Genomic DNA, 26,773 nt, shown 5'->3' with positions numbered 1-26,773 from the left:
ATTTCATAATGTTTTCAGTGTGTTTGGGGTCGTTACGTTGCTAGAAATGTAGCGACATCCAAGCATTTTGGCAGCAGATGGGAATTCATGATGCCTTTAATAAAATGCACATTGACAATGCTGGAAGCTGCCGTGCAACTCCAATCCAACACACTCCCACCACCATGCTTGACGGTTGGATTTAGGTGCTGGAGACCATACTCCTCCTTCGAGTTGCACCACATTCTCTGACCACCGTCTGATCCATACATGTTGAATTTGGATTCATCAGACCATAAAATTGATTTCCAGAAGCAGAAAGGCTTGTCAAGATGTTCTATGGAATATTTAAGAAGTTTCTGTTTGTTCTTGTTATTTATAAATGGCTTCTTACAAGGAACCCTTCCGTGAAGCTCACATTTATTCAGCAGTTTTTTTTATCGTTTGTGTGCAAACATGAATTCCAGTAGCATCCTTGACTTGCTTTGCAATTTGTGGAGCAGACAACTTTTGGTTTTTCATGGCAAGTTCTTTGATGTACCTGTCTGTCCTTGAACTGGTCTTTCTTTTTCTCCCTCTTGATGTACTACCCGGTAGCGTGCCTCAAATCAAGTCTGATGGCAATTTTTCAAACAGAATGACTCTGATTGTGTAATTTTATGATTCTTTCCGTCAGTGCATTGGGTATTTCGGCAGTTTTAGCCATGCTGGGAAACTCAACTAACCCTACAAATGCTTGTGTGAAGAATGACCACCAAAGCTACAGGTAAATAGTAAGGGCACACAATTACCTGCCTATTTGGAACACCTGCTGTCATGTGTTGTGTTAAATGATCATAGTTGTCAATGGGAGCTCCTCCCATTGTGGCAGATTCATCCAACTCTACAAAGGGCCAGGTGTACAAATAATTGTTTGAATGCAATAAATTGCATAACTAGAAAACACCAGAATATGTTTTGAATAAATGTTTTTCTTGCTTCCTTCTTTACACAACAAACAGGTAATTGTAACATTTTAGACAGTTTTTAAAGTTTGTTCTTCAATATCCTCAATTTCATTTCCATTTCTGACCATTTGTTCACAGTGTACAAATATTTTTTGGCTGAACTGTACTTTCAAAAAATACTTCTGAACCTTAGTGTGGCAAATTATAACAGTCAAGCTTAAAAGGCATGGGAGTAACCAGAATGTGCAACCAAGTGTGTGTGTTAAATGCCAATTCCTTTCTAAGAATATTGTGGGTATCACCATTTAGTGTAAATAACATACAGTATAAGAACATTCCAGCTATTGACTGATAAAAGCACATTTGTCAATTAAAAAAAGAAAACAAGATTTTTGGGTTTTCATGGATACTTGATGAACCATTAGTGACAGCCAGAAAGAGTGAAATTAAAGAAGGTACTACCATCATCTTTTAATTTTTTGAGTTTTTGATGCTAACCTGTATTAAACTTGTTTACCACATTTAATCAATATTTTGGTTCATTGGGTACAATTAATGTTACACTACATTTCAGCAGCTGCTAACAATCTCCTGCTATTGCTGGACATATATAAGCACATTATAACTGCTATTTAATAAAACCTACAGTTTCAGTTATGGTGTTCATTCACCTTTGCTTAAAGAAAAAAAATTCTACTCAGAGGAAACAATTTCTTGAGCAACCTGTTGTTTACAAGAATTTCAGGATATAACTTTGGACTATTTCATGACCTTTATTTTTCTGCTAAGGCAAAAGATATTTTAAATCTACTGTATTGATTCCTGCAAATCCTCCTACTCATTATAACCAGGCGCCATGTCAGACTGCTCTTAACAGATTGATCAATCTCTTCATGTCAGCTGCCTAGTGTACACAGTGATACAAACCCGCTAGCACAGTGGAAATTCATCCACTTAAGTCTCCAATGGTCAGCAAACCTGCACAAAAATACTTTTGTATTCCACAAAATACGTTTAGCACTGGGGATGGAGTTCATCAAAGTAAGGCATAAGGTGTTGACAAGCTGATAGGCTAATAATTTATTAATTTACAAGACACCCCAGAAAGCGTGTCCATCTGCCCCATTCCCCCAGCTTATTCCCCCATGGGACAGGCACATACTCAAGACATTATGAGCAACATGCATGTCTACGATAAATTCAGTTATAGAGACTGAGGTAGAATAAAAATCCAAAACTTTATATTGGTCAGCTTCATCTTCTTTTTTTGTTTGGCAGCCTCCTTGGCATTATATTTACCTCAGCAAAAACAAGCTAAAGACTTGAACATTTTTTTCAACAAGAAAAAATGTTATTACGTGTAACACTGATATATGTAAATACCAAAATGTCAACATAATAAGTGTAGAAAAGGTATGTCTACTGTCCACTGTCATACTGATGCAGATTTAGCACATATCATTCTTGTGATATGATTTGAAACGATGAAAAACGCACAGTTCGACGTTGCAATTGGCACAGCAGAAGCATGGCCCTTTGCATACTTTTCTTATAATATTGTTTCTGTTGCTTACACACAAGAGGGTAGAATGTCAGTGCCTGATCCATGTAGTCAACACACCTCTTCTGTTATTGCAGGCTACTACAGTGGAAAGCTTTATGACTTCCACATTTCCCGTGACATGAATATTGAGAATTGCTACATTGTGAACAGTGCTTAGGGGACTTGTGTCTTGCTTGTCCTTGCACTCGATTGCAATAATTTTGCCTTTTTGTCACACAGCTACTGTCGTACCAGGCTGAAGCTTCACGTGACCAGATTCACCAGGCATGTTACGGCAGTTCGGCCATACAGTACTGTATTCATGTATCAGTTTCACTTTCTGTATCAATGTCTGATGACTATTTCAAATCGTCATCACTATCGTCGACTTGAGCAATGGTTCAATTTCAGTTTGTTCCCTGTGCCTTTATGGCTTTTCGTTTGTCATTATGTTTTTAGTTGGAGGTTCTGCCTCACTCTCGAATATTGATGAGTTACCTTAGATTGGCAAAACGTATAGAAATATTCATGATTCTGTTTTGCTGCAGCATGATGTTATTTCATTCACTACATGGCTGCAGAACACTGTTCTGCATGCTATTCAGATTTTAAAATTTAAAACAGATTGATAAACATCACCCCGAGTGTGACTCGTGGTTAACTGTAAAATTTCAAACCCAAATCACACTTAGGGTTAATGCTAAGAAGACTACTTACTAATGCCAAATTGGGTGCAACCAACTAATTGATTAATGCAACAGGACATCTGCTTTAAATCAGGTTTCTTTTGATAGCACAGTTAACAAACATCAATTAAACATTTTTAAAAGGCAAGAAGGTGATATGTAACTTAGTGGTATTGGTTTGTATATTTGAACCATATTACAATAAAAGATGATAAAGGGGGTCATTTGTTCAGGTTTGGCTTTGTTTGATGCATCTTATCCCCCTTCTATGGGCTTTGTTGTCTTTCACATTATTGTTCAGATCTACATCTGTTTTTTAGGATCCCGCAGATCTAAACTGCACTGCACTACTGCTAATACTGGCAGAAGCAGTGAGTTTAGTTCTTTCCCGACTATTTGTTAGGTTAGTTAAGTTCATCTCAACTGCAGTATTTAAGTCTTATTAAAAACTTTTTTTTTTTTTTAATTAAGCTGCCAATGTCTGGTAAAAGTTTTCAAAAAACTAACTTTTTTCATTGCACCACTGAGCTCTAGTTTTGAATTACCATTCATTTTGACGGTTGTCTTTTGGTGGCATGGTAACACATCAAATATACAATCTTATAAAAGATTATATCTTATAAAACCAGGACTCAAATTTTTATTTTGAAAAGTTTACTTTTTTTTTTTTTAATTTTCTGATTGGGTGGTTTATAATCATGAGGATCAAAGTGCATTTGGAGTGTGCATTGTATAGCTGATTACTGTCTGTGCCTGACAGTACCATAGGTGAAAATGTAGATATTTCTTGGTATTAGGAATTTTTTCTCATATATGGTAAGGCCATTTTATTAACAGGCGCCCAGTTCACACACCTACATCACCAGCATCAATGGTAGATCTAGCCACTGAGATGACCATAAAAGAATGTTTCTCTTCAATTTTCTAATAATTTCCTTACTGACAGAGTTCCTTTCTTGGCTTTTTTGATAACCTTTTTCAAATGGGGATTTCTTGTTTTTCTCTGTAGGCTGTGGCCATTCGTTAACTTTTAACGTAATGTGGTCCAAGAAATGCAATAATTAAAGTACAGTATTAAGATATGTATTGGGTATTATAACAATATCTGCAAATACCATTATCAAAATTTTTGTCATCTCTCCTGCCTCTAGGTATAACTAAGACCTCAGAGACTTGTTAGTCTCAAGTGCATGGCTATAAAGAAGAAAGGCTGGGAAATGTATTTAAATTTTTGTAACACTATTACATGAACAAGGGTAAACATTAAGGGAGTGTAAGTGCCATGAAGGAGGAATGGGCATCCTGGCCAGGATGGAGACTGATATCTTTCCCGGCTGGGAAGCCATAATAGAAGGATTGTGAGAGTGGGGACACAGCATGACCAGAATGCATTGTAATCTGGGATTAAGGAATGATGGATGGACTGGATAAGGGTGGATACCAGGAGCACTTTATAACTCCACACAGAGAAGGTGACAAAGTAACTCTAGGCTGATCCTAATTAGGACACCCACAGGGTTGCATGGGAATTCGAGTGCAGAAATGGTACCGTGTTAGTGTTAAATAGTGTTAAATAAACTAGCTTTTATACCTGTTAGGACTGACAACGTAGTAGTCTTTCCAGCTCCATTATGACCCAGCAAGACAGTGATTTGGCCTTCATACATGTTTAAGGTGAGATCCTTCACGGCCTCACGATTCACAGAGCCCACTTTGAAAACCTGCCAAACAGAAGAAATGAAGAGTTGTAATACAATGAAAGTCTACGTCAACAGGGCAGGTGGGTGCTGAAAGAAGTTGCCAACTACTGTTTCAGAGGCAGCAAATTATGATCAGCAGGGCACAGATATCAAAAATACATTATCCAGGTAACCCAGTACTACAAGGAAATAAACCTTTTACATACAGTACCATGGCACTACAAACTGGGAAAACTTCTGAAAAACTAGATGCTAGCTAAAATTGTACTGTTATTTAAAAAAAAATCCTGCAGACTTGTCAGTTTAATTAAATAAAGAAACTAATTATAAATTGCAGGTTGTGAAGGCAGCTATCAAATACTGGTGTTTTAACAGCCAGCGTCTACAAGTCAAGACAAAGGAGATAATGTTTTACTAATTATGCAAACATTTTATGAGGCAGCTACAAAAACACTTGATAGCAGTAGAGCATGAGATATGACCTTCACTTATAAAAAGTATTTGATAAGGTTTTTAATGGGAGACTAATTACCAAAATTACAAAATGCAGGCATTCAGGGCATAATGTACTAATGGGTACAGAACTCTTTTAAATAAACACATGTGAGAATGTAATGTTTATTTTCTATGAATTGGGAGATGTAAAAAACAAAAGTATATTTATTAATTTGTTAAAGTTTAAGTTGACTCTTAATTAGGTGGAGAACCAGTGATCATATGTTATAGGCATGTTTTGCACCTTGTACCTTTGCAAGATGCTTAATCTTGATTCCTGAGACCAATCCAGCAGGCTCCTCTTCAATGAACTCACTCTTCAGTGTCTTCTCTGCATCCTCCTCTTCCTCCTTTTCTTTCACATAGGCCAGACGTGGACTGTTACACCAGTATGAAGGCTGTTTTGAATAAATGCATCGGTGAACTAACAGCAGCGTAGGAATGTTTTAACATTACAAACAGAAATGTAGATTTAAGCCAGGTTTAGTAGCAGCAATAACAGCAATTAATTAATAAGCAGTAAAAAAAAATCTTTGACTTAAGATGCATGTTGTATTTTTGCATTCAATCATTTCTTATTTAATCTCTTACATGCCACTTTCTTTCACATGAAGACAGCTACAAAGCTATGATGGATGCACCTACCAGTATAAAGAAGTACCAGGGTAAAGGCACACCATACTCGCCCGGGAACACTGCTTCCACATACCAGGCTACAAGCCCATATATCACAGAGTCAAGCAGCAGCATTCCCATGACTTGCGCCATTGAGAAATTGTCACCCACATTCAAGGGTTCAAACAGGTTATTCCACTGGACCCCTGTACCTGTGACAAACATAACATTAGGTTGCAAAATGTTGTCATAACAACTCATGCCTTGTAATAGACTGGAGATGCATGTTTAATTCAGCAGATTTAGCACCAAAGTTTGGCTCATCCACATACCTTTGCCCTCAAACATGCCTATTAGCTGGGCACCCATCGCCATTCCCACATTAGAAATGAGGCATGAGGACACCTTCTGTGCATGAGAGAGACAGTCATATCGAGGGGAAATAAAAAAGTATGGGATGTAGGAGAAAAAGTAAAGGAATCCTCCTGCTGCTGCTGCCACGTTTGCTGTAGAGAAAACAAAACTGAATCAATTACTAGAATAAACAAATATAAATATAGCAGAGACAGGGTTTAACTCGACCTTTATACTGTACTGTATGTGCTTGGCCAGGTGTGGAAGAACTCTAGAGGATCCCTCTTAAGATTACTTTCCCATTTTAGTCCTTATTAAAATGTTGCAGTATTGTCCTGATTAACAACATGTTAATGCAGATGTTTTGTTGGACCAGGCTGAGCCTGCCACAGAGGGTTTCTTTGTTCAGCAAGTATACAAAGGTCCCTGTCTCCCTTTTCAGGCTGCATTTTCAGTGCAACACTGTACTAAAAATCTGGCTGAGTCTGTACTGGATCAACTTGGCTCTCACATTAGATTAAGTCTTTAAAAGTCCCAAATTCTGCATTGCAAAACGTTGCAGATGCCGATCACAACCATCTTTCCCCCATATGAGGAAGAAATTCTGAAAATGACTACACTGAACTTTTTTGAATAAGGCTAAAATGCCAATGGTGTCTTTGTATTCTTAAAGAATGATAAAACAGTGTTTTACACTTTTAAGCTACTCTGGAGACAATTCTACTCTTGTTCCACATCTATAACAAAGAATGCTTAAAAAGAACAAAAATTTGGTACGTTTTTTTGTGCACCACTGAGCCACAAAATAAAAACAATACAATTCTAATAACTCAGAAGGTGTGCTTATCAGACGAAGAGGCTGAGTCTGCCCTAATATAACCACACCACCTCTGACCCAGAAGATCTGCTCTAAAAGTGGTTATACTCATCATCTGGGTCTTTATCCCCATCATCTCTCTTAAATATATTAAAAGCCATTTTCTGTTTGTCTGAAGTGTTTTTCAACAGGTTTTAATACTAAAAATGGGAAATAATAAATAATAATAAATATGAATGACAGTATACTATAAATTTTTACTTCTCAAAGCACTAGGGAAGTTGGATATGTAAGCCTACACCCTCAGACAATACTTAATCTGTAAGTGAACGGCAAAGACTAAAAATTAAGACATATTTAAGAAGGAAAGGACATTCTCAAGCAAAAACATACAAATGAGGACAGGAGGAATGTGCACACTCCATGTAATCAGTGGCTGGGCCAGAATTTGGACATAGTCTTGTGGAGCTGAGAGGTATATGACGCATACCAAAAAACAAAAACACAACAAGCTGGCATACAAATAAAAGCATGCAACCATCGTGGCTTGCTGTTTGCTGTTTAACAAGCAGGTAGTGTAGTTTAACAACTAAAGCTGAAGATTCAAACCACAATGTTCAACTTTGAGGAATTCGCTTAACCTAGTTGCACATCAGCTGTACTATGCACTTGAACTTTTTATGATAAAAGTCATCACTAAGTGTTCTGTTCTTATGCAGGGTTGAGACACAGTTCACTTAGTTTGGTCTTCAAATGCTGTTTTCATCTGTGCATTTGTCCTTACTTACCGAGTATCAACTAATATTGTTGTTCATTTTTATCAACCAAAGACCAAAAGACCAAAGATTACATCTTGCCTGAAGAAGGGGCCTGAGTTGCCTCGAAAGCATGCATTTTGTAATCTTTTTAGTTAACCAATAAAAGGTGTCATTTTGCTTGGCTTTTCTCTACAACCAAAGACCATAAATGGAACCCCTTGTATGACTTCAAGGCATCATTAACAAGGTGATGCCAATAAACCATATTTTCAGAATGTTATGAAATTCTGGATGACTTCTACTGCATGATCAAATATGGTGTTAACACTTTAGTTTAAGTAGTGCAAAAAATATCTATAAAACCCATTTATTTTTATGTAGTAATACTTTAACAACAGTTAACTTTTAGTAAAACTTACAAAGCATCAATAAAGTGGTTATTAACCTCTATGCAGTGTGGCAAATTAACAGCCTTTAATATGCTGGTAAAATTACTTGTGAATATAAAGGATTTGCAGATCTTAAACTGATGCATGATATATCAAGAGAAATATGTCTCATTGAGACACCTCTGACCATTCCAAAGTGAAGTAATTTTAGCAGGCCATATTGTAGAAATGAACAACCACTCTAGTGGTGCTTTATAAGTGTTATTAAGACCAAAATAAGTCTTTGTTAATGTCTTGTTACATAACAGTATATAAGTAATAGATGTATTTTTACAGTATGGAAGCAGAAGTTGTACCAATCATTTTCCATTGCACAGCCACACTTATTAAAAACTAATCAAAATATTGACATTACTTTTATAATTTTTCAGATATAGATTAAAATAATACATCTAAAAAAACTAGTTGCACACAGGGTAACAGGTTCTGTATTAATAAGATTCCCTTAACTGGGATATCCTGAAGGATTCAACTAACCTTATAACTAAACTGAAACGATTTTTACATTACATTAAAGTTGTCACTGACTTTTGCATCCATTAAAACCTTTCACACAGCCCATGTGTCAATTTTACTATCCTTCCAGGGGTTTTTAGGTACTACAGCTTTTGCAGTCTAACACAAGTAATGTCATTAAGTGAATGAGGTGACTGCTCTGCAAAGATCTTTGTTTCATTTCTTAAAACTGGTGCAAACCAACTAGCACCTGTTTTTACCAACCTTTTCAATTTGTCACTGTTATAGTGTAATGCTCCAAACTGTTTTGAAAGGACTGTATTAGTCCCTATACTAAAAAAAATCGTGTTTTTACATTCTTATTAGTTCTTTTGCCTCGAGGGGTTTTCTTTTATGATTATTAACGGGAGAAGCCAAAAGAAAGAAGAACAAGAAGAAGAAAGTTTTAAAAGACTTGTTAAAGACCTTCCATGTAGGGTGTTTAGCTCACTGTAAAGTCAGCTGGAAAATAACCTTTTTTTAAAGTGTAGGAACCCAAAATAAAATTACATTAACATTTCTGTGTGAGTCCTTGTTTTAGAAACCTGGAAGAAGCTGTATTATTAATTATTCAATTTCTTGCTAGTTAAAATGGTGTAATCATGTATATGTAAATGTATTTCTTGCAGCCTGGGAAAAACATTTACTTAAAATAAGAGTAATTCAGGATTAAATAGTCCTTTGTATTCATCAGCCAGCTTTGTCTTAACAAGCTCAATAGGAGCAGAAGTTTAAAGTTAAATTTTAAACTGTGCAAGGAAACAGACATTCTCTCTATTTAGAAGGTATGTATGAACACTTTTCCATCAAACCATGAAATATTTTAAAATTCAGTTGCAGTGTGTTGCAGTTGGTAACTTTATTATTTTTTATTTTTAACTGGAAGAACATGTACATTTCCTCCAACAGATGGGCTTGTATATATGAATCATGTAAATATTATTACATTGACAAGCTGAAAATTATCTGACATTATGTTTAATACTTTTTTTTTAATACTTGTTATTTTTACTTTTTCACATTGGTGATAAGGGTGTTGGATAGTTTTATTTCTTGAATAAAGAAAGCAGTGATTTAAAACAGTATTGTGTGTTCACTGAGGTTCACTTTCTCTAATATTACATTTTGTCTAACGGTCTGATGCCATTCAAAAGTAGGGATTTTGTTAGGAAGAATGCAAATCATTTTTCACAGCACTGTACTTTCAGGCTATATTAAACAACAAACTGCACTAACACAACCTGCTTTTTGTTAACGTTCTCTTCTGCTAACTTCTTGTTTTTATAGTTTTTTGGGTATATTTGTTAACATTATTCATTTTAATGAAAATTTGTCTGAAAGCAATTCTGAGACGTTTCTGGCACATAGTTAAAAAGATGACCTTTAAACTGATTTTGGACATATGTCAGGTAAATACAGTCATGGCCGAAATTATCGGCACCCCTGGAATTTTCCCAGAAAATGCACCATTCCTCCCAGAAAATTGTTGCAATTACAAATGTTTTGGTATACGCATGTTTATTTCCTTTATGTGCGTTGGAACAACATTTTTGGAGTTCTGTGTGACATGATGTCAGATTTGGCTTTTTTTCTGTTTTTTTGTGTTGTTCCAATGCACATAAAGGAAATAAACATGCGTATACCAAAACATTTGTAATTGCAACAATTTTCTGGGAGGAATGGTGCATTTTCTGGGAAAATTCCAGGGGTGCCTATAATTTCGGCCATGACTGTATGAATTAACTTACTGTACTGGATCAAATGATCCATTTTTGCCACATTCTAAAATGTATATGATTCTTAGCATTGTTGAACAATTAAAAAGTTTTCAAAACTGATGCCTCTCCAAGTTTGAGTGTTCCACTTGAGATGGTCCAGTGCTAGGCATTTTTCAGAGAACTGACCGATTTTTTTCAGAAGTAACACAGAAACTAAAATAAATGTTTTTTCTCTAGTATAGCGGTACTCAATAGACAGACTCTGATCTAAAAGCACAATTTAATCCAGAATATGAATAAAACAAAAATCAGTTATTTACATTATTTGCTGTCAGCACACAGAAAAAATGTAGCGCTGTGTAAGATGACTTCAAAGCATTCTTTACTGGTGCTCTTGTATCTGGTTCAATCAAAGAAGATGCAATGCACTGCATGTGAACTTGATGACCGCTGTGTGAGACCTCCGCCTGCCATTTTATACAGCTTTAGCAAGCTCTGCCATAAACATCCAACTTTGCTGTCAGCAGGCTGTAGTGAGAATATTTTCAGCAAATTGACTACAGTTAATACTTATAGAAAAAAAGTAAAAATGGTGTGCTCAATAATGTTTAGCGCAAAGAAAACGAAAGTTGACAATGAAAACAGCGCATTTAAGGATGAGTGGACAGAAAAGAACACCTTTATTCTTCCAAAATAACATACAAAACCAATGTGCTTATTTGTCATTATACAGCTCCCATTGTAAACAGTAGCAATGTGAAGCACCACTTTAACATAAAACACAAATTTTTTGAGGAGAACTATCACCATTAAACTAAGAAAAAAGCAACAGAATTAAACCAGCTGAAGTCATCATATGAAGCTACATGCAGAATAATTATTAAGAGAAAGACTCAGTAAAAGCGAGTAATGAAGTAAGAGTAAGAGTTACATGGGTCTTAAGCAAGCATAAGAAACCCTTCTCTGATGCTAAACTAATAGTAGTTGAAGAAAAGGCAGAGTGTTGTGAGGGTGCCTTACACGTCTGAAAACTGAACTTACATCTGAAAAAAAGTAATGCGAATGCTGAGGGAGAGAGAGAAATTGACCTGAAGCATGTGGTGTCAATAGGTGCTGATGGAGCACCATCCATGACAGGTAAGAGAAGGGATTGGTGAAACACTTGAAAGATCAAAACCCAAACCTGAAGGAAGCTCACTGTGACCCTATTACTTTCTGGACAAAGAATGTTACTGTACTGCAACAAATGTTCTCCTCCTGCAAAAACTGGCCCTTCAAATTCTTACCATGTTTACCTTGACATTTTGCTGTGAATCAGCATTTTCAACTATGAATATGATAAAAAAAAAAAAAAAAACTCATACCGCAGAAGGCTCACCAACGACCACTTGAATGAGTGTTTACGGTTTGCCATCATATCTTTTGTGCCGTATTTTAAAGGCTTGGTTACAGAAAGAATGTGTCAGTTCTCTCATTAAAACTGCAATGCTTACTTTGCATGTAGTTCTGAAATTTTTAGAACATTGTTTTGGTCCAAAATGTAATCAATTAATCAATCAATCAATCAGATCAATTTGAAAGACTCTGGTTTCCTGTTTTTTTCAGAGATGTGAAGAAAGATTTGAAGTCTGCTTAAATGCCACTTTGAATGATGTGGATAATCTGATAAAAAAAAGTCATTCTTTTTAGTTTTGAATAATCCATCCAAGCCATATCTATCTGAAAGAATATCCATACAATTTCTACTCAAGTCCTGTGTTTTGAGATTTAACTTTCCTAAATAACATTATTACGCTTATTGAGATCTGAGGAACATGTAACACATTTCTCAATTAATTAGCAAGCTAAAAATGTTCTAGTTGCAAGAGTTTTGCTGTTCATGTATTGTTAAGGATATGAAAACAGAAACTGAACATTCTGTTGTAACAGGTTACAGCTCTGTGAACAGAATGAACTACACATTAATAATACAATGGCAGAGCTTTACAAAGCTAGCAGCATCCCCCTCCACTTTGACACTTACCTCTTGAGAAGAATGCGCTCACCATAAAGCTGAATGTGATGGTAGAAACTGCAAATGTCAAGAGGAAAGCGAAGATCAGGGTGGGGTCACTTTTGGTCAGTACAGAACCATTAGGGCTGACCTAAAACAAGCATAGACACAAGTACATAATGAAGGGGCAGAGTTAGAAAGCATTTTCAAAGTTAGTGTAAGTGTACAGAAAAAGGAGTTGTTGCTTCTACATTTTTTATAATCACTTTCTTCAACCTTCTATAACCTGTTCAGTATTCAGCCTACAGAAAATACTTGGGTCTGCAACATGTACGGGACACTATATTGATAATGCATTTATATATTTTGAACAATTGTGATTGAAACTGAATAGACACTTTTCATTTTCGTACTTATGAATTAGAAACTTTGTTAAAAGCAATCTACCCATTGTCATTCACCTCTCACAGACATTTTTTACTTGAGGTGATACTGATTAGTCTTTATAGCTTCAAAATAGCGTTCAAGGAATTTACCATTTAATGGTCCTGGGGAATGATGGGAATTAAACTTTTTGAAGAAAAAAACAATGGAACTCACCCATTCATAGAATACATTCTAGTATAACAAGTGCCAAGTGTTCCATAATTAAACAATAAATATTTTTTATCACATACAGTATATCTCATTTAAAGTTGTCTAAAATTTACACCAAGATCCAACTCTGATCATTACATTTCAGCAGCTGCTTCACTACACATTATGTTTTGTAAATGCCCTACTGGCAGTACTTCATTCTGTGAAAAAAATGTTCATATTTCTTATATAGCCCTAGATTTAAACCTACTCCCAAAGTGTTGTTAAAGAAAAATGGAGTACTACCAGATGGAATTAAAGTGCTCTCTCAGACATTGGGTTGCTAATACCTATAACACACTACTACAATTTACATTTATTGTGCTCAACTGAAAGAATCACAATCCACCATCTTTAATGCAGTGGAAAAACAGTATACTGTATTATGTCAAGGGGCAAAACCTCAGTTTCTTTTTAAAAGGATCTGTTCAAAACTTTAAAATGTGGTATCAACTCATTAATACAATCCTAAAATTTGCATGCACGGCCTACATTTAAGTGTCTTACTCTACTCACTTTTTTATCATATATATTTATTATACAGTGCGGCAAAAAAGTATTTAGTCAGCCACCAATTGTGCAAGTTCTCCCACTTAAAAAGATGAGAGGCGCCTGCAATTTTCATTTATACGTATATCTCAACTATGAGAGACAAAATGAGAAAAAAAAATCCAGAAAATCACATTGTCTGATTTTTGAAGAATTTATTTGCAAATTATGGTGGAAAATAAGTATTTGGTCAATAACAAAACTTCACCTCAAAACTTTGTTATATACTCTTTGTTGGAAATGACAGAGGTCAAATGTTTTCTGTAAGTCTTCACAAGACTTATATAGTGCATCTGGAAAGTATTCACAGCGCATCACTTTTTCCACATTTTGTTATGTTACAGCCTTATTCCAAAATGGATTAAATTCATTTTTTTCCTCAGAATTCTACACACAACACCCCATAATGACAACGTGAAAAAAGTTTACTGAAGGTTTTTGCAGATTTATTAAAAATAAAAAAATTGAGAAAGCACATGTACATAAGTATTCACAGCCTTTACCGTGAAGCTTGAAATTGAGCTCAGGTGCATCCTGTTTCCCCTGATCATCCTTGAGATGTTTCTGCAACTTAATTGGAGTCCACCTGTGGTAAATTCAGTTGACTGGACATGATTTGGAAAGGCACACACCTGTCTATATAAGGTCCCACAGTTGACAGTTCATGTCAGAGCACAAACCAAGCATGAAGTCAAAGGAATTGTCTGTAGACCTCTGAGACAGGACTGTCTCGAGGCACTTATCTGGGGAAGGTTACAGAAAAATGTCTGCTGCTTTGAAGGTCCCAATGAGCACAGTGGCCTCCATCATCCGTAAGTGGAAGAAGTTCGAAACCACCAGGACTCTTCCTAGAGCTTGCCGGCCACCTAAACTGAGCGATCGGGGGAGAAGGGCCTTAATCAGGGAGGTGACCAAGAACCCGATGGACACTCTGTCACAGCTCCAGAGGTCCTCTGTGGAGAGAGGAGAACCTTCCAGAAGGACAACCATCTCTGCAGCAATCCACCAATCAGGCCTGTATGGTAGAGTGGCCAGACGGAAGCCACTCCTTAGTAAAAGGCACATGGCAGCCCACCTGGAGTTTGCAAAAAGGCACCTGAAGGACTCTCAGACCATGAGAAAGAAAATTCTCCGGTCTGATGAGACAAAGATTGAACTCTTTGGTGTGAATGCCAGGCGTCACATTTGGGGGAAACCTGGCACCATCCCTACAGTGAAGCATGGTGGTGGCAGCATCATGTTGTGGGGATGTTTTTCAGCGGCAGGGACTGGGAGACTAGTCAGAATAAAGGGAAAGATGACTGCAGCAATGTACAGAGACATCTTGGATGAAAACCTGCTTCAGAGCGCTCTTGACCTCAGACTGGGGCGATGGTTCATCTTTCAGCAGGACAACGACCCTAAGCACACAGCCAAGATATCAAAGGAGTGGCTTCAGGACAATTCTGTGAATGTCCTTGAGTGGCCCAGCCAGAGCCCAGACTTGAATCCAATTGAACATCTCTGGAGAGATCTTAAAATGGCTGTGCACCGACGCTTCCCATCTAATCTGATGGAGCTTGAGAGGTGCTGCAAAGAGGAATGGGCAAAACTGGCCAAGGATAGGTTTGCCAAGCTTGTGGCATCATATTCAAAAAGACTTGAGGCTGTAATTGCTGCCAAAGGTGCATCGACAAAGTATTGAGCAAAGGCTGTGAATACTTATGTACATGGGATTTCTCAGTTTTTTTTATTTTTAATTATTTTGCAAAAACCTCAAGTAAACTTTTTTCACGTTGTCATTATGGGGTGTAGTGTGTAGAATTCTGAGGAAAAAAATGAATTTAATCCATTTTGGAATAAGGCTGTAACATAACAAAATGTGGAAAAAGTGATGCGCTGTGAATACTAACTGGATGCACTGTATATATATGGAAGGATTTTAGATAGAGCTCTTTATTCATATTGCTCTTTTTTCTTTCTGGGTGGGAGGGTGAATGCTGAGTTCTTTTTTTTTTTTTAATTGATTTTTAAGCGTACTGTCGTATTTACCATGTTAATCTTATCTGTTTGAGTTGTATTCTGTTGCAATGTTATTTTTTCAAATAAAGGGAAAAAAACAAAAAAGGAGCTGAAACAAAGGACAACTTGCAACTAATTGCCATCCTCTAGTCCCTTTGTAATCTGCATTCTCACTAGCAGTAACTCATTGCCAATGCATAGTGCTCCATAATTATTGAACTTACCTTAATGCAGAGCAGCAGGGTGACAAAGAAAATGGAGGTGAGAAAAAAGATAAAGAACATCAGAAACCAGGCACTCCAGTGTAACCAGTTGCTGAGCCCCATCATGCGCATATACTCCTGTGGAAACAGATAGCAAAAAATGTTACACTGTTGTTACACAAGTCTAAAAGGCTTCAGTTTAAATATATCTCACTCTGCCAGGACATGTTCAATAGGTAGTCTCTATTCCATTACCATATCTATACTAATAAAAGGCAAAGCCCTCACTGACTCACTCACTCACTGACTGACTGACTGACTGACTCATCACTAATTGTCCAACTTCCCGTGTAGGTGGAAGGCTGAAATTTGGCAGGCTCATTCCTTGCAGCTTACTTACAAAAAGTTAGGCAGGTTTCATTTCGAAATTCTACGCGTAATGGTCATAACTGGAACCTCTTTTTTATCCATACACTGTAATGGAGGAGGCAGAGTCACGTATCGCGTCATCACGCCTCCTACGTAATCACGTGAACTGAAAACAAGGAAGAGATTTACAGCACGACTCAAACGCGGGAACGAAGGTAAATGAAGTTAATTGTTGAGTGTCTTTTAATACTGTGTAAGCATACATATTAACACATGTGCAATTAAACGTGTGCATTTACGGGGTGATTTCTCAGGCTTAAAAGCTCGCCTTTTATCAAACGCGGGAACGAAGGTAAATGACGTTAATTGTTGAGTGTCTTAATACTGTGTAAGCATACATATTAACACGTGCAATTAAACGTGTGCATTTACGGGGTGATTTCTCAGGCTTAAAAGCTCGCCTTTTATTAAAAAGGTAAATGCAAACTGTTTTCATTCTGAAGGGCACAAACCACGTTAGATTTCAGCCGTTAAATGCGCAAAAATATCGGTACACCAGATAAATAAGCGCAACATATTATCAGTTGTATTGTATGCTTACAATACATACAGAAATGTGTTAATCGTTAACTAATAGTATGAGATGGTGTTTTTCGCCTTGATTTAAACGATTGCATGTCTTGGTGGGTTTGCGTAGCTTATTGTCAATAACTTTACACCTCTTTTTAAGACTTATTGACTGAAACGGGCTTTAACGAAAAAACTTAGGGCTTCGCTACAGGATACACCCTCCACAAGTTAAGGAAGTAAAAATAAAGGTGTATATTTCTGTTTTATTTAAACCTTTTAAGTTCGTATGCATAGCCCCATTTGGCTGTTTTAGTTTTTTTTTTTTTCTTTCTTCAGTAATATTTAATCTCCTTAAAGAAAAACAACATATGCATTTTACTTTTTTTGTATCTCTTTAGTAATATTTTAGTATAAAAGGATAAACAGTATTTAAACCTTTTATGTTACTTTATAAAGTTATTTTACACAAAGTTGAAAAATTAATAAGAAAGCTACATATTTTGGCAGCTGCTGCTTTAATTTTCAATGAAATGAAAAAAGCTCTCCAAGAGAAAACCTCAATGAAGAAGAAACAGTCTGCACTATCTAAAAAGGAGAAACCCTCATTTATAAAGGTTTGCTGCAGATGACTTAACTGAAAATAAATGAATAGTTCCTATGTGTATAATACATATTTATCTATTTGACTTATGCCTTTATTCCAGCAACTTGCAACATCTGAGGTACAATTTGTTACATTACTTTTGTTTTTTGCAGCACAGGCAGGTGAAGTGACTTTCTCAGGGTCACACAGTGGTGTCAGTACCAGGATTTGAACTGACAAGCTCCGGGTTTGCTGAAATATTACTGAAGAAAGAAAAAAAACGAAAACGGGCAAATGGGGCTATGCATACAAATGTCTATCCATCCATTATCCAACCTGCTATATCCTAAATACAGGAGCCGTGGTGGCTCTGAGGCTAAGGATCTGCGCTGGTATCCAGAAGGTTGCCTGTTCGAATCCCCGTCACTGCCAAAAGAGATCCTACTCTGCTGGGCCCTTGAGCAAGACCCTTAACCTGTAATTGCTCCAGGGGCGCTGTACAATGGCTGACCCTGTGCTCTGACCCCAAGGGGTATGCGAAAACTAACATATTTTATACGAGAAATCGTATAAGATGAAATAAAGAACAAAAAAAAAAAATATCCCTGCCAACACAGGGCACAAGGCAGGAAACAAACCCCGGGCAAGGTGCCAGCCCACCGCAGGGCGCACACACACCCACACACCACGGACAATTTAGAATCGCCAATGCACCTAACCTGCATGTCTTTGGACTGTGGGAGGAAACCGGAGTACCCGGAGGAAACCCAGACAGACACGGGGAGAACATTCAAACTCCACGCAGGGAAGCGAACCCGGGTCTCCTAACTGGCACCTTTCACTGCGCGACCATACCGCCCGCATACAAACTTAAAAGGTTTAAATAAATAAAACAGAAATATATACCTTTATTTTTACTTCCTTAACTTGTGGAGGGTGTATCCTGTAGCAAAGCCCTAACTTTTTTCATGAAAGCCCCTTTCAGTCAATAAGTCTTAAAAACAGGTGTAAAGCTAAACTTGCAGCACCGCTATTCAATTACACTTGCCTAACGCCTCTCCTAAGAGGAGATACTGTGGGATCTGGGCATCAGTCAAAGCACCAATCACAGGCCCGATTAGAAAGTGGGAAGCTGTGATTTGTCGTCCCTCCCATGTAACAATCACAGCCCGTGTTACAACGCACTATGTATGTATGTGTATATGTATATATGTGTATGTGTGTGTGTATGTATGTGTGTATATGTATGTGTATATATATGTTGATATGTGTATATACAGTATATATATATATATATATATATATATATGTAGATATGTGTATATGTAGATATGTATATGTATATATATGTTTACATAACCTCTTTAACACACTACTTCTCCGCTGCGAAGTGCGGGTATTTTGCTAGTTAACATTATATTGTCTAAAACCAATTCTAAAACCATGGGTCTCTACTCTTTTAGGAACGCTTTCTAGGAAGTGTATCTTGTGGGAAGTTGCACTCATTCAGCCAAAAAAGCATATGTGAGATCTGGTACTGATGCTGAATAAGAAAAGCTGGCTCACAATCAGCATTCCAATTCAACCCAAAAGTGTTCAGTAGGGTTGAGGTCAGGGCTCTGTGTAGGCCACTCTTCCACACCAAACTTGTCAAACCATGTCTTTATTTACGGACATGGCTTTGTGCACAGGGGCACAGACATGCTGGAACAAAAAAGGGTTGTGGTGGACGACCGGGGCCCTTGCCTGGCTGGGACGCCCCTGCAATGGAAGGACCAGGGGAGATGGCATATTCAGGGCAATACCTCCCACAGAACAGGAGAGGACAACTCCCTTGGCTTACAGTGGAGCCACAGGTTTGGAGCTTAGAAGCTCAACCATGCTGGGGCCCATGGTGACCGCCAGGGGGTGCCTGGACATTTCTGAGCCCTGGGTTGCAGCACTTCTGCCATACCCATAAGTGCAACCGGAAGATGATCTGGGAGCACCTGGAGTCGGGAGGAGGTAGACAAAGCTTGCTGGGAGAGGAGTGGAGGAGGCAGAGAAAGAGAGAGAGAAGGAAGAAAGAACTGTGTTTTGGTGCTGTACTGACCATGCTGTGAGAGTGGGGAACGGGGGAAAGCGTTGCCCACTCAGAAAAGAAATAAAACGTGTGTGCTGGACAGAACTTGTGTCTTGCGTCTGTCTGTGTTGGGTAGGGTGGCTGGTACGCCCCCTGGTGGTCCACAGGGTCTTTGCCAAACTGCTGCCACAAAGTTGGAAGTGGACAATTGTATAAAATACGTTTGTATGCTGTAGCATTAACAGTACCCATCAATGGAGACAAGGGACCTGTCCCAGACACTGAAAAACAGCCCCAGACCATTATCTCTGCTTCACAAAACTTTACAGTAGGCATAATGCAGTCCAGAAATGTGTGTTCTATTGGCATCCGCCAAGCCCATATTCGTCCATCAGACTGCCAAATAGCCATGTGTGATTCATCACTCCACAGAACATGCTTCCACTGCTCATGAGTGCATTGGGAGCATGCTTTAAACTACTCCAGTGGATACTTTTAATTGCGTAAAGTGATCTTAGGCTTGTGTGCAGCTGCTCAGCCATGGAAACCCATTTCATGAAGCTTCTGACGACAGTTCTTCTGCTGACGTTGTATGATCTACCAATTCTTGGTTGAGCTATTTATGCTCTTAGATCTTCCACTTCACAAATAAAGCAGTTACAGTTGACAGGGGCAGAACTGACACAGCATAAATTTCATGCACTGACTTGTTGCAAAGGTGGCACCCTGTGACAGTGCCGTGTTTAAACTGCTTTCTTCAGTATGACCTATTTTACTGACAGTGTTTGTCAATGGAGATTGTATGGTTATACAGCATGGCTGATTTTAAATACTTGTTAAAAATGAGTGCGGCTAAAATACCTGAACTCAGTAATTTGGAGGGGTGCCCACATACTAACATACATTTCATATCTTCTTGAAATGGCACTCTTAAGTCTGCAGATCCCTATTACACAACTCTCAGCAAATAATCATTGATTCTTGTAGCTCCTACTTTCCGAAACTCTCTTTAAACTTGAGTTTGAGACAGAAGATTCGTGTCTCCTGTATGGCTTTTTTATCATGGTCCTTCTTATAAAGGGGTTTCGAAAAGACTTACTGTTCACTGTGAGAGTAAGGTCAACACCATGCTGTACCCTATCATGGACTGCAAGATGTGAAAGCACTATCCAAAGTAATATATAATTCATGCCTCACTGTCTGTATGGGTCTTCTTCCCACTTCTGAAGAATATGTACTTATCTATTACTTACCCAATGCTGTTTGTAAATTTGGATGAGAAGTTAAAATTTTAATTAACGTTTTTATAGAGAACAATGATAAAATTCCTGACGCAAATGTCTTCTAATTCTGAACAAACAGCAAGAAATATCAAAATATTAAAGAAAAAAATGTCAATTTACTTGTGTTGCATAATCCATGTGTCAGATATGCATTTGTATGCTGACAACATCCCAACCACTTGTATTGTTGCTAAAATATTACTAAATTAACTACATCTACAGAATACTCTCACGAAAAGCTAGGGAGCGCATTCAAAGGGGGTCAAGCTTTAAGTGGTGATTCTAAACTGTCCATGAATGAGTGAGTGTATGTGTGAGTGAGACAGGAGTGTGCAAAGTAGTTCTGCATTGACAGGGCTTGGTTCCTGCCAAGCACCTAGTGGTGCCTCCCTGTGATGCCATAATGGATAAGGATGAAATCTATGTTACTGTACATTTCTCAGTTTGTGTGCTCATAATAAACTCTGAGAAAAGGGAAACTGAACTGAAAATAACCCACATGGTAAAGAAAAGTGAAACTAAAAAATGTCCTATCCTGTGTGAATTCCTATCTTGTGCACTACACTACCAGATGATAGGTAACCTGGAGAAACATGCACTGTAAAATGAATAAAAATTTTGCAGAAGTCATTTTTTTAATGATATAAATGGAACATGAATACAGTTAACAAAGTGAGCATGAAAAAGACTCAATTTATGCAAACTGCATTCATTTTAAAATGCTCAAACTAGACTGGTGACATTTAAGATTTGTTTTTAAACTGATTCACACAGAGATTACTTTACCACCTGATATTATTGCTCTTGGAAATTTTATAGCTTTTGTAATTATGAGAATCAGGAGGTCTATTTTATTATAAAAAGTAAAATTACACAACTAATGTACTCAAGCCTACACATTGATTTGCAAATTTGCTGCCTAAGTAAAGCAAAAACTGTATAAACTAATACAAACAAATGTCATTAAATCTTGAAGATGAAGGTAAAAGACTTTTGTCACAACTGGGAGCAAAAAAGAAACAGTACATTTTCTAAAAGATGTGGTGTTTTTAAAAAAAATCAAACTGAGTTCTGACAAAGGAAGTTTATTGAAAGTGCTTTCGTTTAGTAGAATTTAGTATCAGAAGCAATCGAGAAAACAATAGCGTTAAACTAAAACAACAGACGTGTAAAATAATGGAGCGATCTAAAAATGCTGAATATTGGAAAGGCTTGTGGAATGAGTGCACACAAAGCATACTCATATTTTATTTAAAGACAGATCAATGCTATAATGAACAAAAGCCTGTTTTACTTGCTATAACCTTTCACATTATGTTCCTGGTGCTGTTCTGCCTTGGGGAACCAGAACAGAATTTTAAGGCTCTCTATATTCACATTTATAAATTATTTCCTTTTTCACTTTCTCATGTTCACACTGGCTATTTAAAAATAAAAGATTTTTTCAGTCAGTCATTATCCATCCCGCTATATCCTAACACAGGGTCACGGAGGTCTGCTGGAGCCAATCCCAGCCAACACAGGGCACAAGGCAGGAACAACCCCCGGGCAGGGCGCCAGCCCACCACAGGGCACACACACACACACCCACACACTAGGGACAATTTAGAATCGCCAATGCACCAAACCCGCATGTTTTTGGACTGTGGGAGGAAACCGGAGCACCCGGAGGAAAGCTACGCAGACATGGGGAGAACATGCAAACTCCACGCAGGGAGGGCCCAGGAAGCAAACTCAGGTCTCCTTACTGTGAGGCAGCAGCTTATATAATCTTATAAAAGATTATAAAGTGCAAAAAAAAACAAGTTTCTTTTTAAAACCTTCAAAAGCAGCATTTGATCACGTGGTTTCCTTTTATATATAATGGTCAAAACACAAACATTTAATATAGTATACCTCTAGTCATTATAAAATGGCTGCCTGAAACCTACAGCTGGTTCACTTCAGCTATTTTATGCTTTACATTGCAAGAACTACACACTAAACTCTCCACTTACACAGTGGATACATTCTCAGAAAGGCTGTGCATAAATTAATTACATATATTTTAGCTTACTGCATATAAAAAGGTGTCAAAAGCAGGTTTGCCTGTTGGTTATATATTATGTGAAACTGGGGCCCAAACTGCTGTGTGACATCAGCTAAATAAATAAATGTGACTCACTTAACAGCATAGCCACCACAGGACCATTTTCAGTGTGATTCCACATATTGAAGTAACAATTCCATCTACTTGTGCTTGGGTAAGGGATTAGTTTTGCCAGGAATTAATGTGTTTGGGTCCAAATCATCTATTAATTTTGTTGAAATGCAGAATATTAATACAAATCATTGACAAAGTCTTACCTTCAGCTTTCGCTCCTTTTCCTGTACTACTGCTCGAACAATATTTAGAGCAGTGTAAGTAAAACTAAGCATAAGCAACAGGGGCAGCTGGTTCTGAATGGCCAAGATGAAGAGGTCATTAATGTATGTAGGAAAAGGAAAGCGGGCTAGGTTTACAGAGATTCGTTCAAGCACTTTTGATCCTGATCCATTGCCGTACAGGCTGATAATTGCAAGGTCCACTGCATGTTGAACAGCCAGGAATCCCTCTCGGTAGTAACCTATTTGGAAATTGCAAAGTATTTAGTATACAAAATAAAGAACCACATATACTACGCAACAAAGAAAATCATGTCATGTAGCCATAGTTTGTACTGCTGAGTATACTCCATGAACAAAAAAACGAAAGAAAATAGGTTTTTTTTAACAGTCTTACCCTGATAGCAAGTAAAAGTTATCAGTAAAAGTTCAGATGTCTATGGACAGGGGGAAAAAAACAGCCTGAAGTGTAAAATAATCATCATGATACCAAACTAGATAATACCAACCTAAGTGAAATCACATGTAACCTAGAATCTAGAATCAGTCTTATTACAGATGCAAGATACAGAATTGAGACTTCAGCAAATTAAATTTAATATAAGCAGCACTCCAGACAAAATTCATCTCAAGGAGCCAGTGGCTCCTAAATGAAAAAAATTAGGAACCAATAGCTTTAATTTATGTGCCAAATAATCAAATGTGTAAAATATTAATCTTTTAGTCTCTTACCTTTCTAACCTCCATATATGTGTGCCTAATTCTTTTCCTTCTGTGCATTGCATCTTTCCCTTGTATTTTTTATCTGTCTTGCTGATTTGGGTAGCTAAATGTCATAATGATTTTCACATGATGTACAGTCATTAAGAACACTGCATTCAGGCTCTGAGTCCATGTCACTGAATGTCAGTGTCAGAGGGCCATCCAGTATAATAGGTCTTCTTTTCCTCTTATTTGATGTGAGTCAGCAGCCTTTTAAAATACATTCTGAAGACTTTTAGCTGTCCAGTGTTCATTTTGTAATCAGCAGAAAGAGGGCTTTGCTCCAGATGAGGAAATAAGTGTCCCTTCCAGTGGACAGGGCAAATGGGCACAGTGAAGAAAAAAGTAACAAATTCTTTTTAAAAAGGTTTAGCTCAATGTTAGCTGTCCAGTATTCATTTTGTAAAAAGAAGAGCATTTCAACAACAAAGGCTCAGCTGTGGAAATGAGTGTCCCCTCCATTGGACGAGATAGAGCAGCACTTTAAATATGAAATTGATATAGAAGAATGTCTACAGTCTTTAAAAATACATTTTGAACAATTTTAGCTATATAGTGTTCATTTTGCAAGAAGCTTACAGGGGTATGTATTTCTACATCAAAGGCTCAGCTGTGGAAATAATTGCCCCCTCTGGGGGAAGGGATGGAGGGGCACAGTAGACATGAACAAGCTATAAAAGACTAACACACTGTGCACTATTTTAATTATCCAGTGTTAATTTTGCAAGGGGGCACAGCAGATAAAGATTATAACTGAATGTAAGGAACCACATACGGCATGAAAGTTGATTAGTATATTTATTTTAATGATTTGTCTTTTAAACATATTTTTACAGAATCCTTGGGTGTCAAATAATGAATTACTGTTATTAATATTTTACTAAATCTTATTTTCCATGTTTCTTTGTTGATGAGCTCCAGCTGAAAAATGTATTGGTAACAAATAACAAAGTGGCATTTATCAATACCATTTTAACAAAATTTACTGTCTGCCATCAATCACAGAGAATCCCAGTAAAACAGCAATAACATGTAATACACCTGCAACCTAAAACACAGACTTCATGACATCACTGTGTGGAAGAAAACAGTGGGCAGGTGGCTACACGTACAAGTTTACTGATGGACAGCCCAGCATTTTTCAAGGAGCATGCCTTAAATGAAAAGAGAAATGGCATGCAAACATGTGCGAACGCAAAGAGATTAGTGACAATCACACCTTAGTATACATGCATCAAGTCAGAAGGATCAACTGAATTCCATGGCAACAGATATCTTGGGGGGCTTGCATGATGAGCAGATGAATTTCAAATGTTTTGCATGTCTTCTTTACATTTTGATTACCTGTTGCATCATATTCCGTTAACGGCACATCCTCTCAACAATAAAAAAATTGCCTTTTGAAGGTGATACAATATAATTAGTTTCAAGTTTCAATGATTTCATTCGCTACTGTTGATATAAGTAGAAATGACAATCGCCTCAGCCAATTTTGGTCACATCTGCAACCATTTTAGTCGCACCCTGTAGCCCTGACAAAGTTAATATAAAGTTTCACACATAGCAAGTAAAAATGTTAGATTTGAATGCACTGTGGGAGGTTTTAAACTTAAAATAAACCTTACATGAAACGCATGGTAGTTGTAGTGAATTTATCACTTTCTTTTCAGGTGTATAGATGTGCTTAAGAAGACTAACAGCATGTTAGGTTAGGCCCAATTAGTGACGTTCAAATCAAAGTAGGTTATGTTTAAGCTATACATTAGCACCTGGGAAGCTTCAACTAGTGTTCTGTGCACAGTTTTGGTATCCATATTATAAAAGAGGCATACTAGCATTAAAGAAGGTCCAGAGAAGAGAGACTAGTTTGAGTCCAATATTGTTAGGTATTAGCTATGAGGAAAGATTAAAGGAATTTAACCTTTTCAACTCAAGCAAACATAAATAAAGAGGTGACATAATTGCAGTGTTCACAATTATGATAATCATTAACATAGTGGTCCCAACCTATTATTTTCAATTGAGTTATTCAACAATAGCAGAGGGACAGAGATGGAAACTTACTAAAGGTATGTCAAATATTTCCACAAAGAGAACTACTGGCAAATTAAATAAGTTACTAAGTAGTGTACTAGACAGTAGTACTTTAGTGGTCTTCAAAACTTGACAAGCTTTATTAGTCTGAATGACTAGTTCATATCAAAAGCATTACAATGTTCTAATGAGAAAACAAACATGTGCTAAGATAAGTCATCTATTGTTGTACATTATATACACAGAAACTGTGACACTTCATCATCCATCTCTAGCTTCTTAATGTTTTGTTCCTCTTCCTTAGCTGGACAGTTCAGGCACCTTCTGTCTGCACCTCATTGACCTTGTTAAACATTAAAACTGTGCCTGTAACATAAAACAATGAAGGGGCAAAGTGTTCCTTATGGTTCACAACCTTTTACTTAATGGAGGGTTACCCAGTTCTCTTAGTTGTTGGACAGACTACACTATTATATCCTGGTGGTACATTTTTCTGCTCCTTTCACGATGTACACTTTCCCAGACCTTGAAGCTTACCTATAAACTCATCAGGGCATTAAATGAAATAATGCTCCCAAACTGGTGGTCACCCAGTATCACTGGCAAGGCCACAAGAGTTCCCTTTGTCAGTGAACATTATGTCAAGGTGTCTTATAGCTCAACTCCTGTCTTGTATTGTGTACCAGCTGTTATGGCGTTGTCCTAAGTGGGCTATTTGTCATAATGGTTTTATCTCTCAATCATTCACCAAATGAGTCATCTCCATAAGTATCTTTCCACACATAGCTAGATTTCTAGACTTCTTGCA

At 37.3% G+C, this 26,773-nt stretch overlaps 1 protein-coding gene across 2 annotated transcripts in view; it reads right to left on the bottom strand.

Moving 5' to 3' along the window:
* Nucleotides 1-26,773, bottom strand: part of abca3b (ATP-binding cassette, sub-family A (ABC1), member 3b) — a 132,036-nt gene that overhangs the window by 41,478 nt on the left and 63,785 nt on the right. For both annotated transcript variants that reach the window (XM_028813842.2, XM_051934025.1), the window contains exons 6-12: nucleotides 23,152-23,411; nucleotides 15,960-16,076; nucleotides 12,580-12,700; nucleotides 6,298-6,471; nucleotides 5,996-6,177; nucleotides 5,602-5,748; nucleotides 4,747-4,876 (exon numbers count right to left, since the gene is read on the bottom strand). In XM_028813842.2, coding sequence (XP_028669675.1) covers nucleotides 4,747-4,876; nucleotides 5,602-5,748; nucleotides 5,996-6,177; nucleotides 6,298-6,471; nucleotides 12,580-12,700; nucleotides 15,960-16,076; nucleotides 23,152-23,411 — 1,131 coding nt within the window. The remainder of the gene's footprint in view (nucleotides 1-4,746; nucleotides 4,877-5,601; nucleotides 5,749-5,995; nucleotides 6,178-6,297; nucleotides 6,472-12,579; nucleotides 12,701-15,959; nucleotides 16,077-23,151; nucleotides 23,412-26,773) is intronic.

This window comes from Erpetoichthys calabaricus, chromosome 11, assembly GCF_900747795.2.
Source record: "Erpetoichthys calabaricus chromosome 11, fErpCal1.3, whole genome shotgun sequence".
NCBI lineage: Eukaryota > Metazoa > Chordata > Cladistia > Polypteriformes > Polypteridae > Erpetoichthys > Erpetoichthys calabaricus.
This window is presented reverse-complemented; position numbering and strand designations above follow the sequence as displayed.